Source organism: Sinohyriopsis cumingii, chromosome 14, assembly GCF_028554795.1.
Source record: "Sinohyriopsis cumingii isolate HCF-2022 chromosome 14, ASM2855479v2, whole genome shotgun sequence".
NCBI classification, from domain to species: domain Eukaryota; kingdom Metazoa; phylum Mollusca; class Bivalvia; order Unionida; family Unionidae; genus Sinohyriopsis; species Sinohyriopsis cumingii.
Window position 1 is genome coordinate 62,032,574 of NC_142974.1, and position 19,878 is coordinate 62,052,451.

A 19,878-nucleotide genomic window follows, 5' to 3' on the forward strand; every position below is an offset into this window, starting at 1 on the left:
TGTGATATTGATCTCAAGGTCAAATAATGTAATTATCTTATCGCATATGTAACTTATTCTCATAAAGGTTAATTAAAGCATAATTATAATATATCAAGGGCTTACATAACTATATTTAATTGTTGACATTCAAGTTTCTTCTATATTTGTGCATAATTGTACATAGCACCCAGAAGTATACGCGCAATGTGGCCAATTCCAGCTGATATAATCATGATACATGATGAAAGGGGTATAAAGCAAGGAGGGCCCACTGCTACCTTGATATTCAATGCGGAAAATGTTCTACACTGTTTCGGTACAGTTGGACGGTTAAAATTAGGAATTATAAAAGCTTCAGTTGTATTTACTTCCAACTATTCGTCACCCTTTGATCCCTCTAGTGGTTTATTCTATACCCTCCTTGCCTAATCATTAATCACCTGCCTTTACTCAACCCTTAAACGAAATTTCTGAATCCGCCAATAAATATTATGCAAAAATACACATTGACAAAGCATGGTAATATGCAATGTTATTGTTCTGCAAAATATAACAATCTAATACATAATTGGGAAAGTCTTGATGCAATTGTTACGAATCTATGCTCTTAAAAAAGTAATATAAAATAGTGAAAAACAGCAAGCTTTGTAAACTTTAACATTTTGTTCCCCTTGAATACAAATGGAAAGGGTACAAAAAGAACTTAAGATATTGCGACATAAATCCAAAACAAATTTAACAATTACAGACACAGGTCCAGATAATTTAAAATCCTGAGATAAATGCTGTACAAGCCGAAAATAATCAAAAATTTCAGACGGCGATTATGAGTCTGTTATAGCTCATAGTGAGTTGATGTGCCAACAATTTTATGTTCAATCAAATACATATATTTCAAGGTTTGAATACATCATGAATACAAATGACTGTCTCTATGCATTAATCAAGTCAGAGCGATGCTTTATTTCCAGAGAAAATAGTCACTTGAATTCAATAATTGCAAGAAATAAAATGTATCAAAGCTGGAGACAAACGTAATATAATTTGAGAGTACTAGACTTTAAAGCATCAATGCAACAATCCTCTCAGCAATGGGATTACATAATTCTATACTTGACCTAAGATCACGAATAGCATTTTCTTAAACCTCCATTACCTATTGGACAATAACCTTCTAAAATGGCCCTAATGTTAACAAAATAATTACCTGGATTATGTATAATTCACTCACGAAATTTCAGAACCTGGACCTAAGTAAACATATTTACTTCTTCCATTAATAATAATACTGACTTTGAACCCATACACCTATATAATAACTTAGCGATGTATTAGTTGCTCATAGTGAATAAAAGGAAAGATTAGATTCGGTATAAGCAAAAAAACAGTCAGTTTCGGACAAGGTCTATTCCGACTTTCAATGTTAACTGACAATACCATGTAAAGAAATAAAACAAAATAAAACTAACAAACAAAGCAAAGTGAATATATATAACAACAACGAACAAGAAACTAGCAAGTTTGAAACTAACATAACAATAATTACACAATTCTACATGTGCAATACTTAAAAATGATTAAATTATTGTGATTGTAATATAAAATGTTTCTTGATGATTGAAGCTACAGCTGATGAATGGTAATCGGGATTTTATGACCATTAGATGTTATATTTTGGAAGCAGAGCTGAATTACTGTTAATGTGGAACACAATCACTAAAAGGATATCATGTGGAACATATTTTCATTCTTCTTCATTTTAACATTTAATTCCACCCTCAAATACAAAATGTTCTGTCTTAACTTGCTCCTTTCACTAAAACACAACTACGGAAAGAATGTGAGAGGGATATAATTTAGAACAAAATACAAAACCTATGTGCACTTTATGCGCAAATTTTGCGTGTGTTCACATGTAAGTCATATGTTGCCATAGGCTTGTATTTTGCCCATTAATGTATTTTAAAATTTTATATTATGAAAACGAGGATCTGTCTGCTTGAATTATTAAAATGTTGAATATTAATAAAATTAATAATAATAATAATAATAATAATAATAATAATAATAATAATAATAACAATAACAGTAATGATATTATTATTATTATTATTATTATTATTATTATTATTATTATTATTATTATTATTATTATTATTATTATTTAGGAGGAAAGACGAAATCTCTGTTACAGATAAACATTAGTGCCTGATTTTCTTCATGGCCTCCCTTGATTATCGCATCTACCTTCTGATTTTGAGTTAATTTTCATGGAAAACCATCAACATAAAAGCAGAGAAGAATTCGATAAGGAAATGTTGCCAATCCTGAGAACAGAGGACACCATTCATGATTTCACTGGCTGTAAGACTTTTTTTTCTCACTATATTGCAGAATCTACGGGTACGACGCTCGACTAGTGCACAAGCGCGTCCATTACGTCACCTATGTGGCTAAAATACAAAGTTTAATAAACGTTCAGTAAAGTAAAAAGTAGAGGCAAATTAAGGAACAACATTAACATATTCAAATCAGCATGTATTCATAGTTTCAAAATTTAAACATTTTATGATGAAAGCAAATTTGCTCAAAATCTCGAAGTTTTGGAAGTTTAAATACCAGAAATCCAATTTAGGCCGTTGTCTAACCATAACAAAAACCAAGGTTTGGTCTATTCTGGATCAACCCAAGCACATGATATACCTGGATAAAATCAGCTGCTAAAACGTTTTGATATTGAGGGAAGTTAACACTGCATACTATATACAATTTATTCTTTTTGTTGTGTCCCTTTATCCATATATAAATTGCACAAATCTAGCAGTTTTGAGTAACTGAAAGTATTTCGTTCCCAATTGTATGTACAGATGTACAATTTCAATACACTATGAACACATAAAGTAACAGGTAAATTATACATACAGAACTGATAATTTTGAGACATATTGCAAAATCTCTTTATTCTGCATGTATACATTTTTAAACACATGGTACTTTCAGATGGAGATAATTTCCTTCGCAATTTTCGTTTAAAAGTACATTGGGCATTGCCCTCGGTACGTTGTATTAGAAGATTTCATTGGGATACATTATACAGATATCAAGTAAATATGAACATTAGAGAGATAATGCTACGGGTTTTGTCATCTTAAGTGACAAGATGATGAGAAATCAACAAGTTTTGCAACATAAACAAATCGCAATATTTACAGAGAGTACAAAGTATACAATTTAAAGACACTTACGGAAATGTGAATTAAATTCAAAAGTAGTCCTAAATGTAATATCACATTGTCCAAGAATATAGAATATTCAGATGAATTCCAGTAACCTTGAAGATCCAGATGTACTACAGTAATCCATAATGTACTGAGATGACAAGTCATGAATGTACATTCATGCCACTAATACAGTCCAAAATGTTTTTGAATCAATTCACAATATTTCGAATGTAATGCATTAATCCAAAAACAAAGATACTTTAGTAATTCCAATTAATAACTTAAATAAATGATTCCTCCAAATTATAACTGAACACAATGTTAAATAATCATATTCTCTGAAAACTCAAGGAGGAATGCTTACCAAAGCACCTAATCACCTCAGTTCTTTCGCTTAACTGTGAAAACACGGTATTAGTTGAAAAGTACATCCACAAAATCTCAAAAACCCGTAAAAGACCGTGGGACATCAAATTATTTCGATTCTGATGGCGTTTTTATATGTTTGCTAAAGTAATTTGCCTTTGCTGGATATTTTGTTTTCATGTCAAAACGCTTCTTGAGATGAACCAATGCAAGGACGAAAATAACGATGTACAAAATAAATATAACTCAACGTCATATGACACAAATATGGATTTATTCTGATTTTTCTAATCACTATTGTAACTACGTATTTCATGTACACTTGCATTCTATTGAATAAGGGTAAACAAAACATAATGTATCTGTTTCTCTCGTGCAAACCCCCAACCTTCGAAATTATTGTGTACATTTAAACACAGGCTGGTTCCTTCTCATTCTGGAATGAAAATATTATATATTTGCCACTTTTGAGGGCTATACCTTTTCAATACATGTAACGAGCTGGAGTAACGACATTCAATTAAAGCCTATAACAATATATAAAGAGAGGTCAACTCTATAGGTAATTTAAGAATATCCGCTCGTTGATTTGAATCATGAAATAAAACCGAGCGATACGGAACTTTGTGTGTCTGTTTGTGCATGTGTGTTCGTGATTTAGATTTTAAATGTCGCGTTTCCAGTCACATCGCTACGTTGACTACAGTGTGACAGTTTATAGTGATGTCTAGCACTGGGGCATAATACATGTATCATGATGTCCCTCCAATTCGCGCTATCCTGACACCAGACCGACCAGTCGTAACACTAACCTCTTAATGCGGAGCCCCTAGAGAGGCAGCTATTAGTACCATTTGTATAAGTCTCCGGTATAATTCTGCCGAGGTTTGAAACCCGCAAACTCCCGCATCCGGGATACACTCTCAGCACTAGGCCACCAGAACGGTTGAACATGAACCTTGCAAATAATTACTGTGAAAGATCCACTAACATATATGTTCATATCTGGAGTAGGGTTAAATTAATGTGTATAGTATTTAATTGTTACTGGTCCTCTGTGTATCTCTTTTGGGACATAGGTTCCTTGCCAAAGCTCTTAATTTTTAACCCTTTGTGACACGGAATTTTTATGAAATCTAGTACAGAGAGGATCCAAAATCGGCCTGACTTCCACCTCATACGTCCATGCGGGACAAACTTCCTATTTTTTTGTGCTTATGCCACCACTGAGACATCAACGTGGGGTGTGTGTATTATAGTTTGCTATATTGACATATACGTATTATGTTAATACAGTTAGTTTCAACCTACCCTCACCAAAAAATGATTTCTTTGAATCCCAATAATATATGTCTTGTCACTATTACCTTACTGTAAATTGCCTGATTTGATAGAAGCTGGTGGCCTCAGCAAACTAATAAAACACTAATATACTTGTCATTGTGGTAGACGTTATCCTATTGGTATGTGGCAGAATGAAGGGATGCCTTTCAAGCAGTTACTATAGGGCCGAAAGGAAGATTCCTTCAATCAGGTGCTTGAATCACCGAAAGTGAAACACGAATACGAGGCTGACATGAACTTCTTACATGAACAATTATTACGATAGATACAAGATATAGCGACACTTCCTTGGCGTTATTTCTGAACCAAAATGCCCTCTCAATATTGGATTGAACAGCTCCCTTGATGGGTTATAACTATGAACCTGGAAAAGGTAATTGCCGAAATATCAATAGGTAGGAATATATTCTTGCTGAATTTTGTCTTTTTTGTCGCACCCAAATAGAACCTTAAGACCTTAACGTGGCAGATAATGATATCTTTATAATCCGCACTACATATACGACTGAGATGTCAATAGAGAATGTAGCTATCGAAGGGATCAAATTATTTGTTAAGAAACCTCATAAAACAAGAAAACTTGACTCAGAATTACCACTTAACAGTAAACATAATTTTCCAACAAACAATAGCATTAAGGTCGCTCCTTTCGCCTTGAAAACGGCAAAGAAAGTTGAGATACAATTTAAAAGGCAAGGTTAGCAAAATAACTTTTGCTCAGGATTTTATAATGGGTTATGAGTTAGCCACCGAAACGCACGAGCTATTCCATATCAGTTTCAATGAACATGGGCTTTTTGCATAAATATATCCTATGACACTTCTTGGTGGTGACCAAGCATTTTATTTCCCCATAATGATATTAAATAAAGCCCGTCTCTGCGCTAAGCATGGAACAGCTAGGGACGACACATGTTCTACTGCACAATTACAGAATATTCAGGACGAAGAAACTAGTATCTTTGCATGGAAACTGTTTCTAGCAGATTGATCTATTTATAGTGTTTAAGCGTAACGCTTGATAATATGAAAGCTGTCCTGAAGCTAGACCAGTGGGGAAGGCCCTTCCTCGATATCCTGTTCTCTTTTATAAAACAAATCGAAGCGACGGCTGAGCAGCGACTGTTGAGGTCATGCAGCAGCTACAAGAAAGGCGAGCAGAGGAAGTTCTGACTGTGTGCAAATCAATCAGAATGATGGGTAGACGTAAGCGATTATACAATTTCAGCATACAATGAAAGCATCCACTAATCAGACCATCTGAGTATAGTCTGAGAAGACGTAAGAAGGTGACACTTCGTTCAATCTTGTCTCAATTACATGATTATCTTTATTTGCTAGATGACAAGGATCAGCTATATTATTTGTTCATCGATTAGAGTTAATATTTATCTGCTTAACAATTTGAATGATTACTTGAAATTGCTATTTCTTTTATTATAAAGTATGTTTTCCATTCAAAACGGAATAATACAATTATATTTAATTGTTTGTTTCCTTAAAAAAATGCAAGTACGTTTTGCCAAAATATACAAATTATTGATATTTCACAATTTATTGCTATTTGTTAGTGTAATGAGATTATCTGTGAACCAAACTTTAACAAAATACTTAATATTTAGACATATAGTACTTTCAAGCTACTGCTACAAACTGACGGTCAAGAATCACTGCTTTTGAATAGTACAATGTATACAAGGCTTCATTTGTCACACTTGATGGCGATTTTATACGAATTGCGGCAAATATTGGTCTACTACTGGAATATTCTATGTACGAAAGAAATGGAATATACATGGTCTCCAAAATTATTTGTGTGGAACAACAGTTTTCGTGAGCAACATAACGAGTTAAAGGTGTAGACACAAAGTATGTTTATTTTGTTCGATGATATACAATTACTAGATAATAATCCTGTGTAAAATTATGGCATCAGACCTTGCTAATGATGTAAGCAGAATGTGCTCGAATAATCCAGTAAACGGACACATCATGGTCTATGTCACCAGAGATCTATGAGATAGCAGCTTTGATACCTATTTTGATAAAAATCTGATGAGACGTCTAGAGTGCTTACAAGATCAAACAATAAGATGCATGATCATCTCCATAATATCTGTGTGTGTGATTTGGATTTTTAACGTAGTTTTTTAACAGGTTGTCATTCATATCACTGCAATGCCTGCAGTGTGGCAGTTAATAGTGATGCCTAACACTGAGGCATCATGCCGCAGACATGTAGCATGATGTCCCACCCAGTCACATTATCCTGACACCAGGCCGACCAGTCCTAACACTAATCTCTTAATGCTGAGCGTCAAGCGAGGCAGCTGTTGGTACCATTTTATTAAGTTTTTGGTATGACTCGGGCGGAGATTGAACCCAAGACCTCCCGCATCCGAGGCGGACGATTTAACCGATAGGCCACCGGAACAATCGATTATGTAATAGGTACGAGTATGGAATCGTGATGAAATGAGCATTCATATAAGGCCTGACCGATATTGGAACGAAACGAAGCGCTTTGAGTATTCAGAAGAAGGTCACTCACGATGGGCATGTAACAAGATAACCGGGTGGGATTAACAACAGAACACGTTTTGACGACACAGATATATGGTTTAATATGGCGATTTATATGAGTAGTGGATTATGAAGATGTGTGCGTATTTATAATCCAAATATTGGATCTATTTAACAAAAAAACGCACAGTTTCAAAGATGGAAAAATATACAAATAAATTAGTTCAGAAACCCTAAAACATAGGATAAATGATTTCACAAATGATTCAATAATGGAAAGATGAATATAGTTCACTCAAATAGTAAACGATGTAAGTCTTTACACATAGTAAAAAATGTATTCGCTCAGGTAGCGAAATTATGTCACTAAACAAGAACGGATATACAATCTATCCTTCCAGTCCTGAATAATACACTGGGTCTTACTAACCCAAAATTAGCATACAGCTAAAAATACATGTGTGGAGATGCACTCCGTCACCCGTGCACCATATCCGCTCCACAGCTCCTCCGAATCAATTTCACAACCAATATAGACTCCGGACCCTCGGAATACTATGATCACTTGAAACATTAGACCCTCCGGACACTTGAAATATTAGACCCTCCGGACCCCCTGGTCCTTTGACGGCTCTACAGCTGGGTCACCTTAGTCACTCTTGACATTCCGGACGCTAGACATTAGACGCTCCGGCACCTTAAACGCTCCGGACACACGGACGTTTCTACCCTCTGACAACACCGGACACCCCGGATATTCCTACCATCAAAACACTCAGCTGAAAATATACCCGATACAGTGTACTACACTTGATACAGACATAACGTAAGGACGTTATACATGGTAAGTTAAAAAGATTATATTATTATGGCAATTACAAAACAGAGGTTCAATAGTAAACCTAACCCTGCTTGATAAGACAATAGTAAACAACTCTTTTAAAAAATGTAGCTTTACATTACCAATATAAGTCCTGCACTACGTCGCAACAAGAATAAAAAATGCACGCATTATGGTATGTAAAGAAAACTATAACAAACATGCAAAGGTAAATATTTTACTACACTAGTTATCACTTAAAACCCAAAACATTACCTACCCCTACAGCTGGAGTTGTGCGAATCCTTTTAGCAGGCCGCTTGCTGACAAAACCATTAGTATTGTAAAGGTCCTTTACATGTAGTAACGTATTTATACCTTTAGAATTTTCGTTATTCTTTATCAAAGGCACCTTGCACGTGTGGCATAGGACGAATCGTACTCACGATTTCGAAATACATAGACCATGATATAATCACCCTCGGGCATCGTTGTACTGCGAAAAGAAACGAAACCCGAGTACATGTATTTAATTAACAACCTTTACACCATTCCGTGACAGGGCAAATTACCATACTAAAAATTCACTTGGCCTTTAACGAGGTCCATTGGGAATCCATGAAGTACAAACGCTGTTCACATAATATTCAATCAATGGAATTTGGAACCTGTTGTACCATAATAACTTATTTAAGGACGATTCCTGTTTCGATTGAAAACGAAAGAAGATTTCATCAACGGGACTGACTCTGTACTTGGCAAATAAAATTCCGCCAATGTAAATTGCATATTGATATAATCATCTGTTCAGGACTATTCATAACAAGATTCTCAAAGTGGTCAATATGGTGACTCTATTTGAGAACGGATTTGCACCATGAACACTTTCAACCACTAAACGTTATAAGAAATACTTTTTTTGTGAAAAGTTCAAATCAATCTGATTTGGCTGTTATAAGGCTTTTAAGATGGCTGTCATTGAGGGCATATTGGACACCATATCTCAACGATTTTAATTCACGACCAGATAGTTATTCTTGGAATGAATATCAATTCAGGAGAAACAGCGATAGCAAGATTTGAATGTTGACTGACGTGTTGGATATTCATGCGTCACCATTTTCAGCCATGACGAAGGTCACGGAATAAATATGCGTGGAAATGTTCATGGCAATCCTACAATTGGTCTAGGAGGATCAGTGATGACAAACATGTGTACGGATGGATAGCAATCAACTGCATGGATGTCAAAGTGCTCACTCTATGGAGCATCCACAATATCTTCATTAAAAAATACCAAAACCAAATTGACTGATGACTTAACTGGTCAGCAAGTGAAAGGTATTCGAGAGCAAGACTGCAAGTCATGATATGAATATAGGTATCAATATTTATTTATTTTAAAAATGAATATATGGTCCTCAAATCAATGTGTGTCGACATAATACGGTACAATTGTTTAACTGTGGGACCAGTACCATATAGCAAGTTCGCGATTAATGAATACAAATGTGGAACAATTTGTGTTAATCAGCATGATTAAATATATCTATACATTAAACATGAAATAGAAGCATTATTATAGAATAAATTTTGATGTAAAGTGACAGGGGCAACCAAAGCATGGTAAACTAGGCAGAGACACTTCTTGCATTAAGGGTACTATTTGTGAGAACTTGCCTTTTTTGGCGGCATCGGTATTAGATAATCATGTGTGGTTTCGCAATAAAATTGAAAACTGAAACGTTCTTCTGAAATTATTCGGGAAGAAAGTAGAATTTGTAATGAATCTAAAACATCTCATTTGTAGAAATGTAACCAGATATGTTACTTTCAATGACAATACGTCAACACATACATGCAACCCCACCCACAATTAATTTAAAAGAATAAATGCTATTCATAATGTAGGAAGAAAATGTGCTACCTCTAAATAAATGACACCAAGCAATGTAGCATCATATAATGATCTACTCTTGAATAAAATTTTGAATATTCTACAGGACAAACAACCCAGGTAAATTTAAAATAAAAGAAATTATAGGAGAAAATGTTCGTAATGCTGACTTAATATTATTCCTAAATGTGTTGTTTACTATTCAAATTACGTTGTGAAATACATCCTTTAGTAGTTGATTCATTGTTGTGCTCTGCTGAGTTATAAGTATATGTTATGATATGTGTGTTAAACCAGTCCATATCAGCAAATGTGTAAACAGGGTTTTGTACCGAGATACATGGCATTTTCTTAAAGGAACATTACAAGTACTCTCTTGCTACAGTAAGGATTAAGTCACTGTTTGCTGGATCTTAAATTCATTATGCAACCTGCGGAAATGTTTGTGTACAGCAGTTTGTATAGTATTTTATATTATTTAATATTTTCATGAATATAATTTTTATCGTAATGATCTTGTCCTCTGTGTCTCTTATATTTTAATGCGTTATAATCTAGAGAATAAATCAGAGCAATCTGGAGACAAAATTAAAATCTTTCGACAACAACACTTAATCTTATTACTGCCATTGTCACTTGTTGCCATACATATTTTACATATTTTAGGTTCAAGGAACATGTCTATATATCGACAAATGAAAAGGTTATCTTAACTTTATATTCACTGACCAACACATACACTTACTATCTTTCACCCCGAAGCTATCTCACCAACACCCAATAGCATACCGACCTTTACCTCTACATACTAACCAACACATCGTTTTTGACTGACCAACACCTTTGGTTACTAATCAATACAACATTTTTACTGACCAGTACCCAATCATCTAGTGAACATCAACCAAAGCTGGTAACAAACAAATGGTTAAACTGATCAGCACTTAACCCTAATATCCAAAGAAACCAGTAGGACTCCTAAAATATTCAAACATGTTATCACCCCTTGAAAAAGGCAGGAATATTCACACTCACATCTTCATAACACATCATCTGATTGACCAGCAAAAGGTATATACTGACTCCAGCCATCCAACGAGAAAGGAAGGGGTGGTTAGACGTATGTACAAACACATCAACCATTTAAGCGATGTCAGACTGACCAACACCTACACATTATACGCCCTTTTGTCCTTCCTTCAAACAGTTTCTTTTTCTTGACATTTTACACTCGTATGTCCTTAATGTTGGTAAACATTGAATGTCTTTTCAACTTATCGCGAAAGGAGTAAAATGGAGTTTTTGCAGAAAACCTGTTAATTTTCGGGAGTGTGATCTCATGAATAATCCATTACACGTAACCTCTTACTATATTAGGGCCATATATATATGTATGTATGCCTGAATGCATACATGTGTGTGTGTGTGTGTGTGTGTGTGTATCCTCCTCACGTGACGGTGAGATCAACATTATCCCGAACCACGAAATCCTATCGTAATTGCAACTGAACTGTTTCATGTATAAGACTAGCAGGACGTAAGTTAATGAATATTCAGCAATAGCGCTTACATTTGCCTCGTGCAATTGTAGCAAATTAAGTCATTGGTACTAGCAGAGAAAGCGCCTACATTTGGAATTTGAATTTATTCGAGTTGAACCGTCATTGCTCGCCGAAATCGATAAGCAAGTTTCTTCCTGTTTAACAGGTACAATATTTAATAGGAGATACGCGACTGAAGCTATCATCCAAAGTTTACTAACAGCAGCATTTATATACAAACTTAGTAGTAATAATATCCAAATTAATAATTTTCTATGCTTATTCAATGGGGAGTGGATTAGCTATTTAAAGTTAAGTTTTAAAGGATTCCAACATTTCAACATAAACCAACTGGACATTGCACTATGAATCACGAACTTATACAATACTTTTTCTGAATCATTTATGTCCTACTCTTACAATGATCTGTTTAATATTTAATAGCAAAAGAAAATAAAAGAACATGGTAGTAACCCTACGCTCGAGGAAAACAAATGTTGGCTTCTGGGTGATAACTATTCTCTTATATATATATATATATATATATATATATATATATATATATATATATATATATATATATATATATATATATATATATATATATATATATATATATATGTATATATATATATGCGCGTGTGGCTGTGTGTTTATGGAGAGAGGGAGAGGGAGAGAGATAAAGCAAGAACAGTCTGCCACAGTGAAGCACGAGAAACGTGTCAGGGATATACACAACTGGTCAATGCAGTGCGCCCGAACAATTTGTATGATTTGCTTACGTTAGATATATACCAGAATAGCTGGATAATACAAACAATCTGACGAAAACACAACATGATTAATAATTCAATAATTGATCATATATATATATATATATATGTATATATATATATATATATGTGTGTGTGTGTGTGTGTGTGTGTGATGGGGATTATACACTAAGTGCAGCAAGTCTTGAAACGAGGAATAATTGAAAGGTGGGATATAAAGAATAAATAAACAAATAAGAAGTTGCCGTTGTGCCAAGATTTATTCTAGGAAACACAAAATTCATAAAATACACGTTCCATTCATCAATGATTTGCCTACGATTCAGCACTTAAGTGCAAATGAATGTTGAAAAGATAAATAATTCTTTATCATAAGCTACTTAAGTAGCTGCTGGGAATTTTAAAATATGATACTTGTACATACTGCATATAAAACATCAGAACCTGCTAAAATCCTGGCTCATCACCTATCTCAATTAAAACCCCATTTTAACACTATTTATTAATGCAATGGTCTAATATAGTCATATAATGTATTTGAGTATATAAAACATTTAGCCTTTAAACACTTACCGACTATGACATATTTCTAATACAACGTTTACGAAAACAAAATACAAGAAATGGAATTTTTACAAATGAGTCGAGCTTCTGAGCCCAAAAATTGTCTAATTATAAATATAATTAATATTGACATTATAAAGACATATAACTTTCCGTACATTACATCTGGTCTTTAGCATGTCCTTTGCCAGTTTATTTTCATGTATGTTAAAGTTCAAGCCAAAATATAGACATTACGAACTGTTTGGTGAGTATATTCTCCAGGGACCAGACATGTGTACGCCATTCCATAAAAAACACATTAGGAAACCATTTTAACAATACTGCCCATTACGGCGCACATCTTTAGCATTAGTACGTCGAGATTTTGCAAACATTCGCTGCATAAACCAATTCATCATATGATTTATAAAATATTTAATTTTATATTCAATGAGTACAGATTCACAAAGAAAACAAAAAAAAAAATTACTCTAACCTCAAACGTGGCCACAAGATTAATATATACAGAGGAAACTCGTTAATCTTGACACCTTTTTTCCAAATGGATATGTCCGGATTAATGAGTGTTTCTGATAATTAAATCAGACACATATTTATCTCACGATGTCATAACATTGTACACATTTACACTCATTTACTAGCTGTACACGTACATTCAATGAAGGCTGAAACAAGCTAATGAGAACATCAAATAGCTAGTGTTTATGTTACTTTAATATAGCATGCACTTGTACATCAATGTAAGTCTAATCAATCACTGACAAATCTTTCTTATGCTGGCCTGTATATGTACTCATCTAAAATTGTTTAGTGGCGTCGTCATAATGCATGTGACATAAAATATACAACGAATACAAACTCTTATACTACTAAATGTATTATGATAAACGAATAAAAGCCGTCATTTTCATAAGCCGTATTTTTAAAAAAAAATATAGCTGCCGATGAGTCAATACTTTACCTCAGTTTCTTATTTTAAAACTACTCTTTTCTCTCACGGCCGAGTCATATCAAAGATTTGTATAAATGGTACAAGCAGCTGCTTTGTTTGGCGGTCATCATTAAGAGGTTAGTGTTAGGTATGGGCGGCCTGGAGTCAGGATAATGTGACTGGGTGGGACATCATGTTACATGTCTGCGGATGACGCCCAAGTGCTAGACATTACTCTAAACTGCCACACTTGTTGTTGTTGTTGTGGGGTTTAACGCCATTTTTCAGCACGATAGGCTATACATGGCGGCCAGTATTAATGGTGGAGGAAGAACCCGGAAAACCCCGGAAAGAACCACCGACCCACGAGAAGCTACTGGCAAGCTTTCTCACATGCCCACATTGCCTGAATCTTAGACTCGAACCGCCGCAGACAGAGGTGAGATGGCAGTGATCCGTAACGAAGAGCGCTTTAGACCACTCGGCCACTCGGGGCCCCAAACTGCCACACTGAAGACATCGTAGCGATATGACTGAAACATTGTTAAAGCTTTGTAATAACTCCAAATAACACACACACTCACTCTTTGTACGGTCTAAAGGTTAAATCAGTCAACTTTATTTGTACGACCGTCATCACTTTGTGATTGTTATATACAATTGGTAAGCAACACATAGAGATGTAAGGACATATATAATGTATCAACTACATAACTGTGGATAAATGTGATACCAATATGCTTATTTAATCATTAATACCCTAGGGGATTAACGAGAACTGACGTTGTTTATAAAATCTGTTTCCAATACGATCACGCTTCGTAAGGTTTCCCACAAACATAATTGCTTGATCAATTTATAACTTTAACGGGTCACTCGAATTTGACCAACCATATATCACTGACACCTATCCAAATTTTCGTGATTGAATCTATGCTGTCCGATTGACTGTATTTTTATATAATAATCATCGATTTTTTCTTCTGATTTTTAAAAGATTATTTCCGGATGATTGAGGTAAATTTCATGCTAATTTTACATGTTGCTCTTCAGTTGTGATTTACACATCCAGTGCTTGGATTTCTGGACTAACGGAGCAAATTAACATTTAGGTACTCAGGTTCCCTTTGAAATGTGGCCCGATAGCGAAGATTCTAGATCAACGGAGTTCAGATTAACGAAGCTTTCCTGTATAGCCTACTGAAAACATTTGCATAGTAAAATAGAGTAAAATGGATTAAATGAAACAGTAACGTAATGTTAAAAAATAGGAAATATCAGAGGAAGAAACCTCGAAAAGGTTAAGAGTTAATGAATATATATTAGACAGTTTGGCGCATGAATTGTAGAAAATAAGATAGTGTTATTTTAACAAACATCACTACCAATTTTAAGTTTGTATTTAAGATATTATCGACCAGTCATGAAGTTCAAATGCTTTATAAGCGTGAATCAATCCTTAATTTTGTATAAGGAATATTTTGAAGGCTATCATTTCATTCCCATAGTTCATATAACTACATGTGAATAAAGTATATTTACTTTACTTTGATACTGAACTTATTTTGCTCCAAAACGTTTAACTAGAAACGTACACATTTAAAAATGTCTATACTTTTGTAGTACTCAATGTAATACATATAAACATATTTAGACAATAATAATTCATTGATAAATTTTAATTTGATGATGATATGCTATTTTAATATTGTCTTAGTGTTTTGATAATTGAAACACAGTCATTAATTAATAAATTTCCTGTTTGAATATATTGGCCTGGGAATGTAAATATTTAAATTGCATTATTATAATTTTTCATTATTACTGTCAAAAACAAATAATCTAAATGAATTTGTCTTTTACAGAAATTACATGATGCAATGTAGGAGATGCTACATATCATGAAATTACACATAGTGCATGCAATTCCATTAATAGTTATACATTTCATAACCTGAATTCCATTCGTTGGTCCTATTTTCCAGAATGAGTTCTTAAGCAGACAGTTGGCATACAGTATTAACCATATAGATTCATCGAATTAAAAAATATTTTGATCTAAAGAAAGGTAGAAGATTCCTCCTCATCCTTTCCGTTGGAACGATTAGTTTCACTCTGCCTCAAACTCGTAGAAACTGAAATAATGTTGACGGTGGATCTCTTTGGGAGTAATTTTCTAATCAAACCTAGGAACATGGATTTAATATTGTCTCTAAATTGCCTGTTCAAAATGATATAGACCCAAAAGTTCGCATGGAAGCTTAAGATCATTGTATTCTCATAGATGACTTGGAAAAGACGCTTTGTTCTGAATGTAATGATTTCATGATCGCTATGTCTTTGGACAAGTGTCAGTACATTATAAATGCCGTACGGTATTTCAGTAATCAGAAAGATGATAATAATGCAAGCGACGATAATGGAAACTGTCCTATTTTGTTGATCTTGAATTAGTTGAGAACTTTTTGATCGCCGGAGGTCATTGCGATGAAACAACTTCTGTATCATTAGAATTGAGAGGATAGTCAGGATGACGCATGGCAGTATATTTAAAAGCAGCAAGGATAACCACAAAAAGGTGCAAGATTCCACACACGGATGTTCGATACTCCAGTGGCAGAAGCTGGACATTTTGTCTGCCTTTTTCTTACTCAGATGGTAGACATGGAACAAAAACGCACACATTGTAATAAGGGCCACTGAAACCAAAGTACGGCGAATCGTAAACCAAGATTTTCTTTTGAATGGAAACCAAACGCAGAAAAATCTTTGAAATCCGAGCAGAAGTGTTTGCCATATGGACACAGTGTGGAAAACATTGGATATGTAAAACTTTGAAATCATGAATGATTCACACCAACTTTCACTCAAAATGACAAGTCCTTCTTGTCCATTTATGAAGACATATATATATGTTGGCAAGGTGACAAGTCCAGTTAAAGTGTCTGATATTGCAATGAAAAGAAGCAAAATGTTGGCGGATGTCCGCATTTTTCTTCTGATGAAAACGGCCACGATTAGCAAATTTGAAAATGCTGTTAGACAGACCAGGAAAACCCAGACGTAGATGTATATTTTCTCTTCAAAATCATGCAACAGATACACGAAATCAGAATTCCAAATTTCGTTAAGCTCGACATCTGATGTAGTTCCTGGACTTGAATGACGATCGTCTTGGCTAAATTGTACCGTAGAACCTTCCGAAGAATTAAACCAGGATGTAGCATTGTCACGATTCATATCAAAGTGTTCATGGCTCTCAAAGCTATTATATCTATGTGACATTTTACACTGTGCAAATATGAGGATCGTGGTCAGATCTGAAATATTGAAAGCGGTTACAATCAATGCAATACTATACAAAAGTAATGTATGTATATATATATATATATATATATATATATATATATATATATATATATATATATATATATATATATATATATATATATATATATATATATATATATATATATATATATATATATATATATATATATATATATATATATATATATATATATATATATATATATATATATATATATTGAGAGAGATGGATAGATAAATAGACAGATAGACATATATGTAGATAGGTATATATATATAGATATATATATATACAGATAGATAGATAGAGATATAATGAAATGACTTAACGAGGAGTTAATACAAATTATGAACGTAATGGAAAAGATAAAAAAATATAATAATGATACGTACAGTGCGTAATAAATACAACACAAACACAAAATTATTCAACTATTCCGAAAGAGGATTATACCTTACAAAGCATGATGAATTGGCGCTTCACAGTGTCTTCGTTGTAACCATTGCCCAACTGTGGCACATTTAGTACTGCAGCATGAATCATTGAAGCTGCTCATTACATGAGAGTTCACATAAAACGGACGTTACAAATGTGATAAAGCGTCTCTTTATTTCCGAATATAGTTATGTTTGATATGCCCAGCACTATATCTGACATATCGTTGAGATGCTAAGGTGTATCCTCCCTCTCCCATGCTGCATATTCCACAGTTTCGTTCGAAAGTAATAACATATAATAGTGACATAGTTGATGGGTCTAATATATTTTCGACTTTCTGGAGGAGTAGCTGCGACAGCTCCGTTCTCGAACAAATCTTTAAAATAAACTACACAATAGACAAATACAGCTTTCTAGTTTATTATTATTATTATTATTAACATTATTACTAGTATCATTGCTGACAGAATGAATTAAAAATATGTACATTTCATATCTAAATTAAAATGAAAACAGACAACTAAATTAAAAATTGTTTACAAAATGAATTGCTATAAAACGTAAAATTGCAAAGACTATTTTGAAATAATGGCTGAAACATTTTTGATAATTTTGAAATTAAGATATTTAATCAGTTAAATTCCAGAATGATAACCTTCTCCATCTAGAAGGTGCTGACTGCTGACCAGAATCCCATGGACTAATGTTTATTTGGAAATACCACTCAAGGACAGGAACCTCTTTAACTCCACCAACAACCAGCATATAAGTGAAACAAATATAACAATGAGCCCCTTTCGAACGGCCACTTTATTTCCATCATGCCAATAAAGAACCAAACTTTATATCATGCAAAGAAGTAATCATTCGTGTAACCCTTTCTGCCATGTGATACTTTACCGCCAGGTGTTACTAATTTAATAACTGCTTACTAATATTAATAACATTAATTATTAAAAGTACAACTAATATGTTTAGTATCGATAAGCACATGAATGGTTTTGATACCATTATGGCTTCAATTTTATATCGAGTTGGTTTCACTTTAAATTTTCATGTTTATTGCAATTGATGATTATTATCCGGATTTCAAGAGTGAAGTACCACAATGCATCAAATTGCTTTATCACAAATCTGCATGATGTGCAAGTGAGATTACGGGCTTTTTTGCTTCTAGCACATGAACAAAGAAACGTAATCTCAACTGATAACGTGACTGGGTGGGACATGATACTACATGACTGCAGTATAATGCTCCAGTTCTGGACATAACAATCAACTGCCACACTGCATACATCGTAGCGATATGACAAAAACTGTTAAAGCTACCTTAAAAACCCAAAGTACAAGTACATATGTCATATTTAATTGCTACGGACGTATTTGATTATCCTCTAGAAAACTAACTCCTGACATAAGTCTTGTTTCCTGCTGCAGATATTTCGGTCTCCTAAGAGCTGGATAATCGTTTGGGATATCTCCAAATGTTGATTGGAAGAAAGTTTGGATCAGCGAATCCTCTTTCCAGTTTGGCATAGAACACTCATTAGTGGAAAATAGAAAGCTAACCAAAATGAAATACAATATTTCACACCTTGTTCAAAATGAACACTGAACTTAAATAATCCCTCAATCTGGTCTTAAACTCAAAACTTCATGGAGATTCTTTAAAAATATATACACCTTTTATAAGCATATACAAATCAGGATATCACGCAAAGGGCTGTTCCAGGAATTCAAGAGGAGACCATTTCTTCCTTATAATTGCTTTGCTGTGAAATCGTCTCTGATACTATTTAAGATTTTATAATTTGCTGAGGTGAATATACTGTATGTCCAATTGTTATCATGTTCATTTGCCACCAACCTGACATAGTTAGAAATCTAAAATATTTACCAGAGAAAATCAATTGAAGTGACCTCACTATTTTCAAGACAACCTTATATGTAGACACCACATAAACCCGATGTCAAAATTGTTTTCTGTGTAGGAGGGGTGGCAATACCGAAATATCGAATATATCCTATATGGTAGCTGCTGTGTCAGCCTTACAGGGTGTACAATTGACGTATGTTCATTTGTGACCAACTTAACAAATCAGGAGACGTTTTCTTTTGGAAACCAATTGTTAATATGCTGTTTC

The 19,878-nt window shown here is 34.0% G+C and overlaps 1 protein-coding gene across 1 annotated transcript; it reads right to left on the reverse strand.

The window, feature by feature from the left end:
• Positions 1 to 12,705: 12,705 nt before the first annotated feature.
• On the reverse strand, positions 12,706 to 17,989 carry LOC149783975 (sex peptide receptor-like). Its single transcript, XM_089932087.1, has 2 exons — positions 17,750 to 17,989; positions 12,706 to 17,285 (listed from the first exon to the last, which is right to left on the reverse strand). The coding sequence occupies exon 2, from the start codon at positions 17,248 to 17,250 to the stop codon at positions 16,024 to 16,026; it is 1,227 nt and encodes a 408-aa protein (XP_089788213.1). The 5' UTR covers positions 17,251 to 17,285; positions 17,750 to 17,989; the 3' UTR covers positions 12,706 to 16,023.
• Positions 17,990 to 19,878: the final 1,889 nt, after the last annotated feature.

What these genes read in the sequence shown, in the direction of transcription:
- LOC149783975 (XM_089932087.1), bottom strand. Translation starts at nt 17,250, where the DNA reads ATGTCACATAGATATAATAGCTTTGAGAGCCATGAACACTTTGATATG.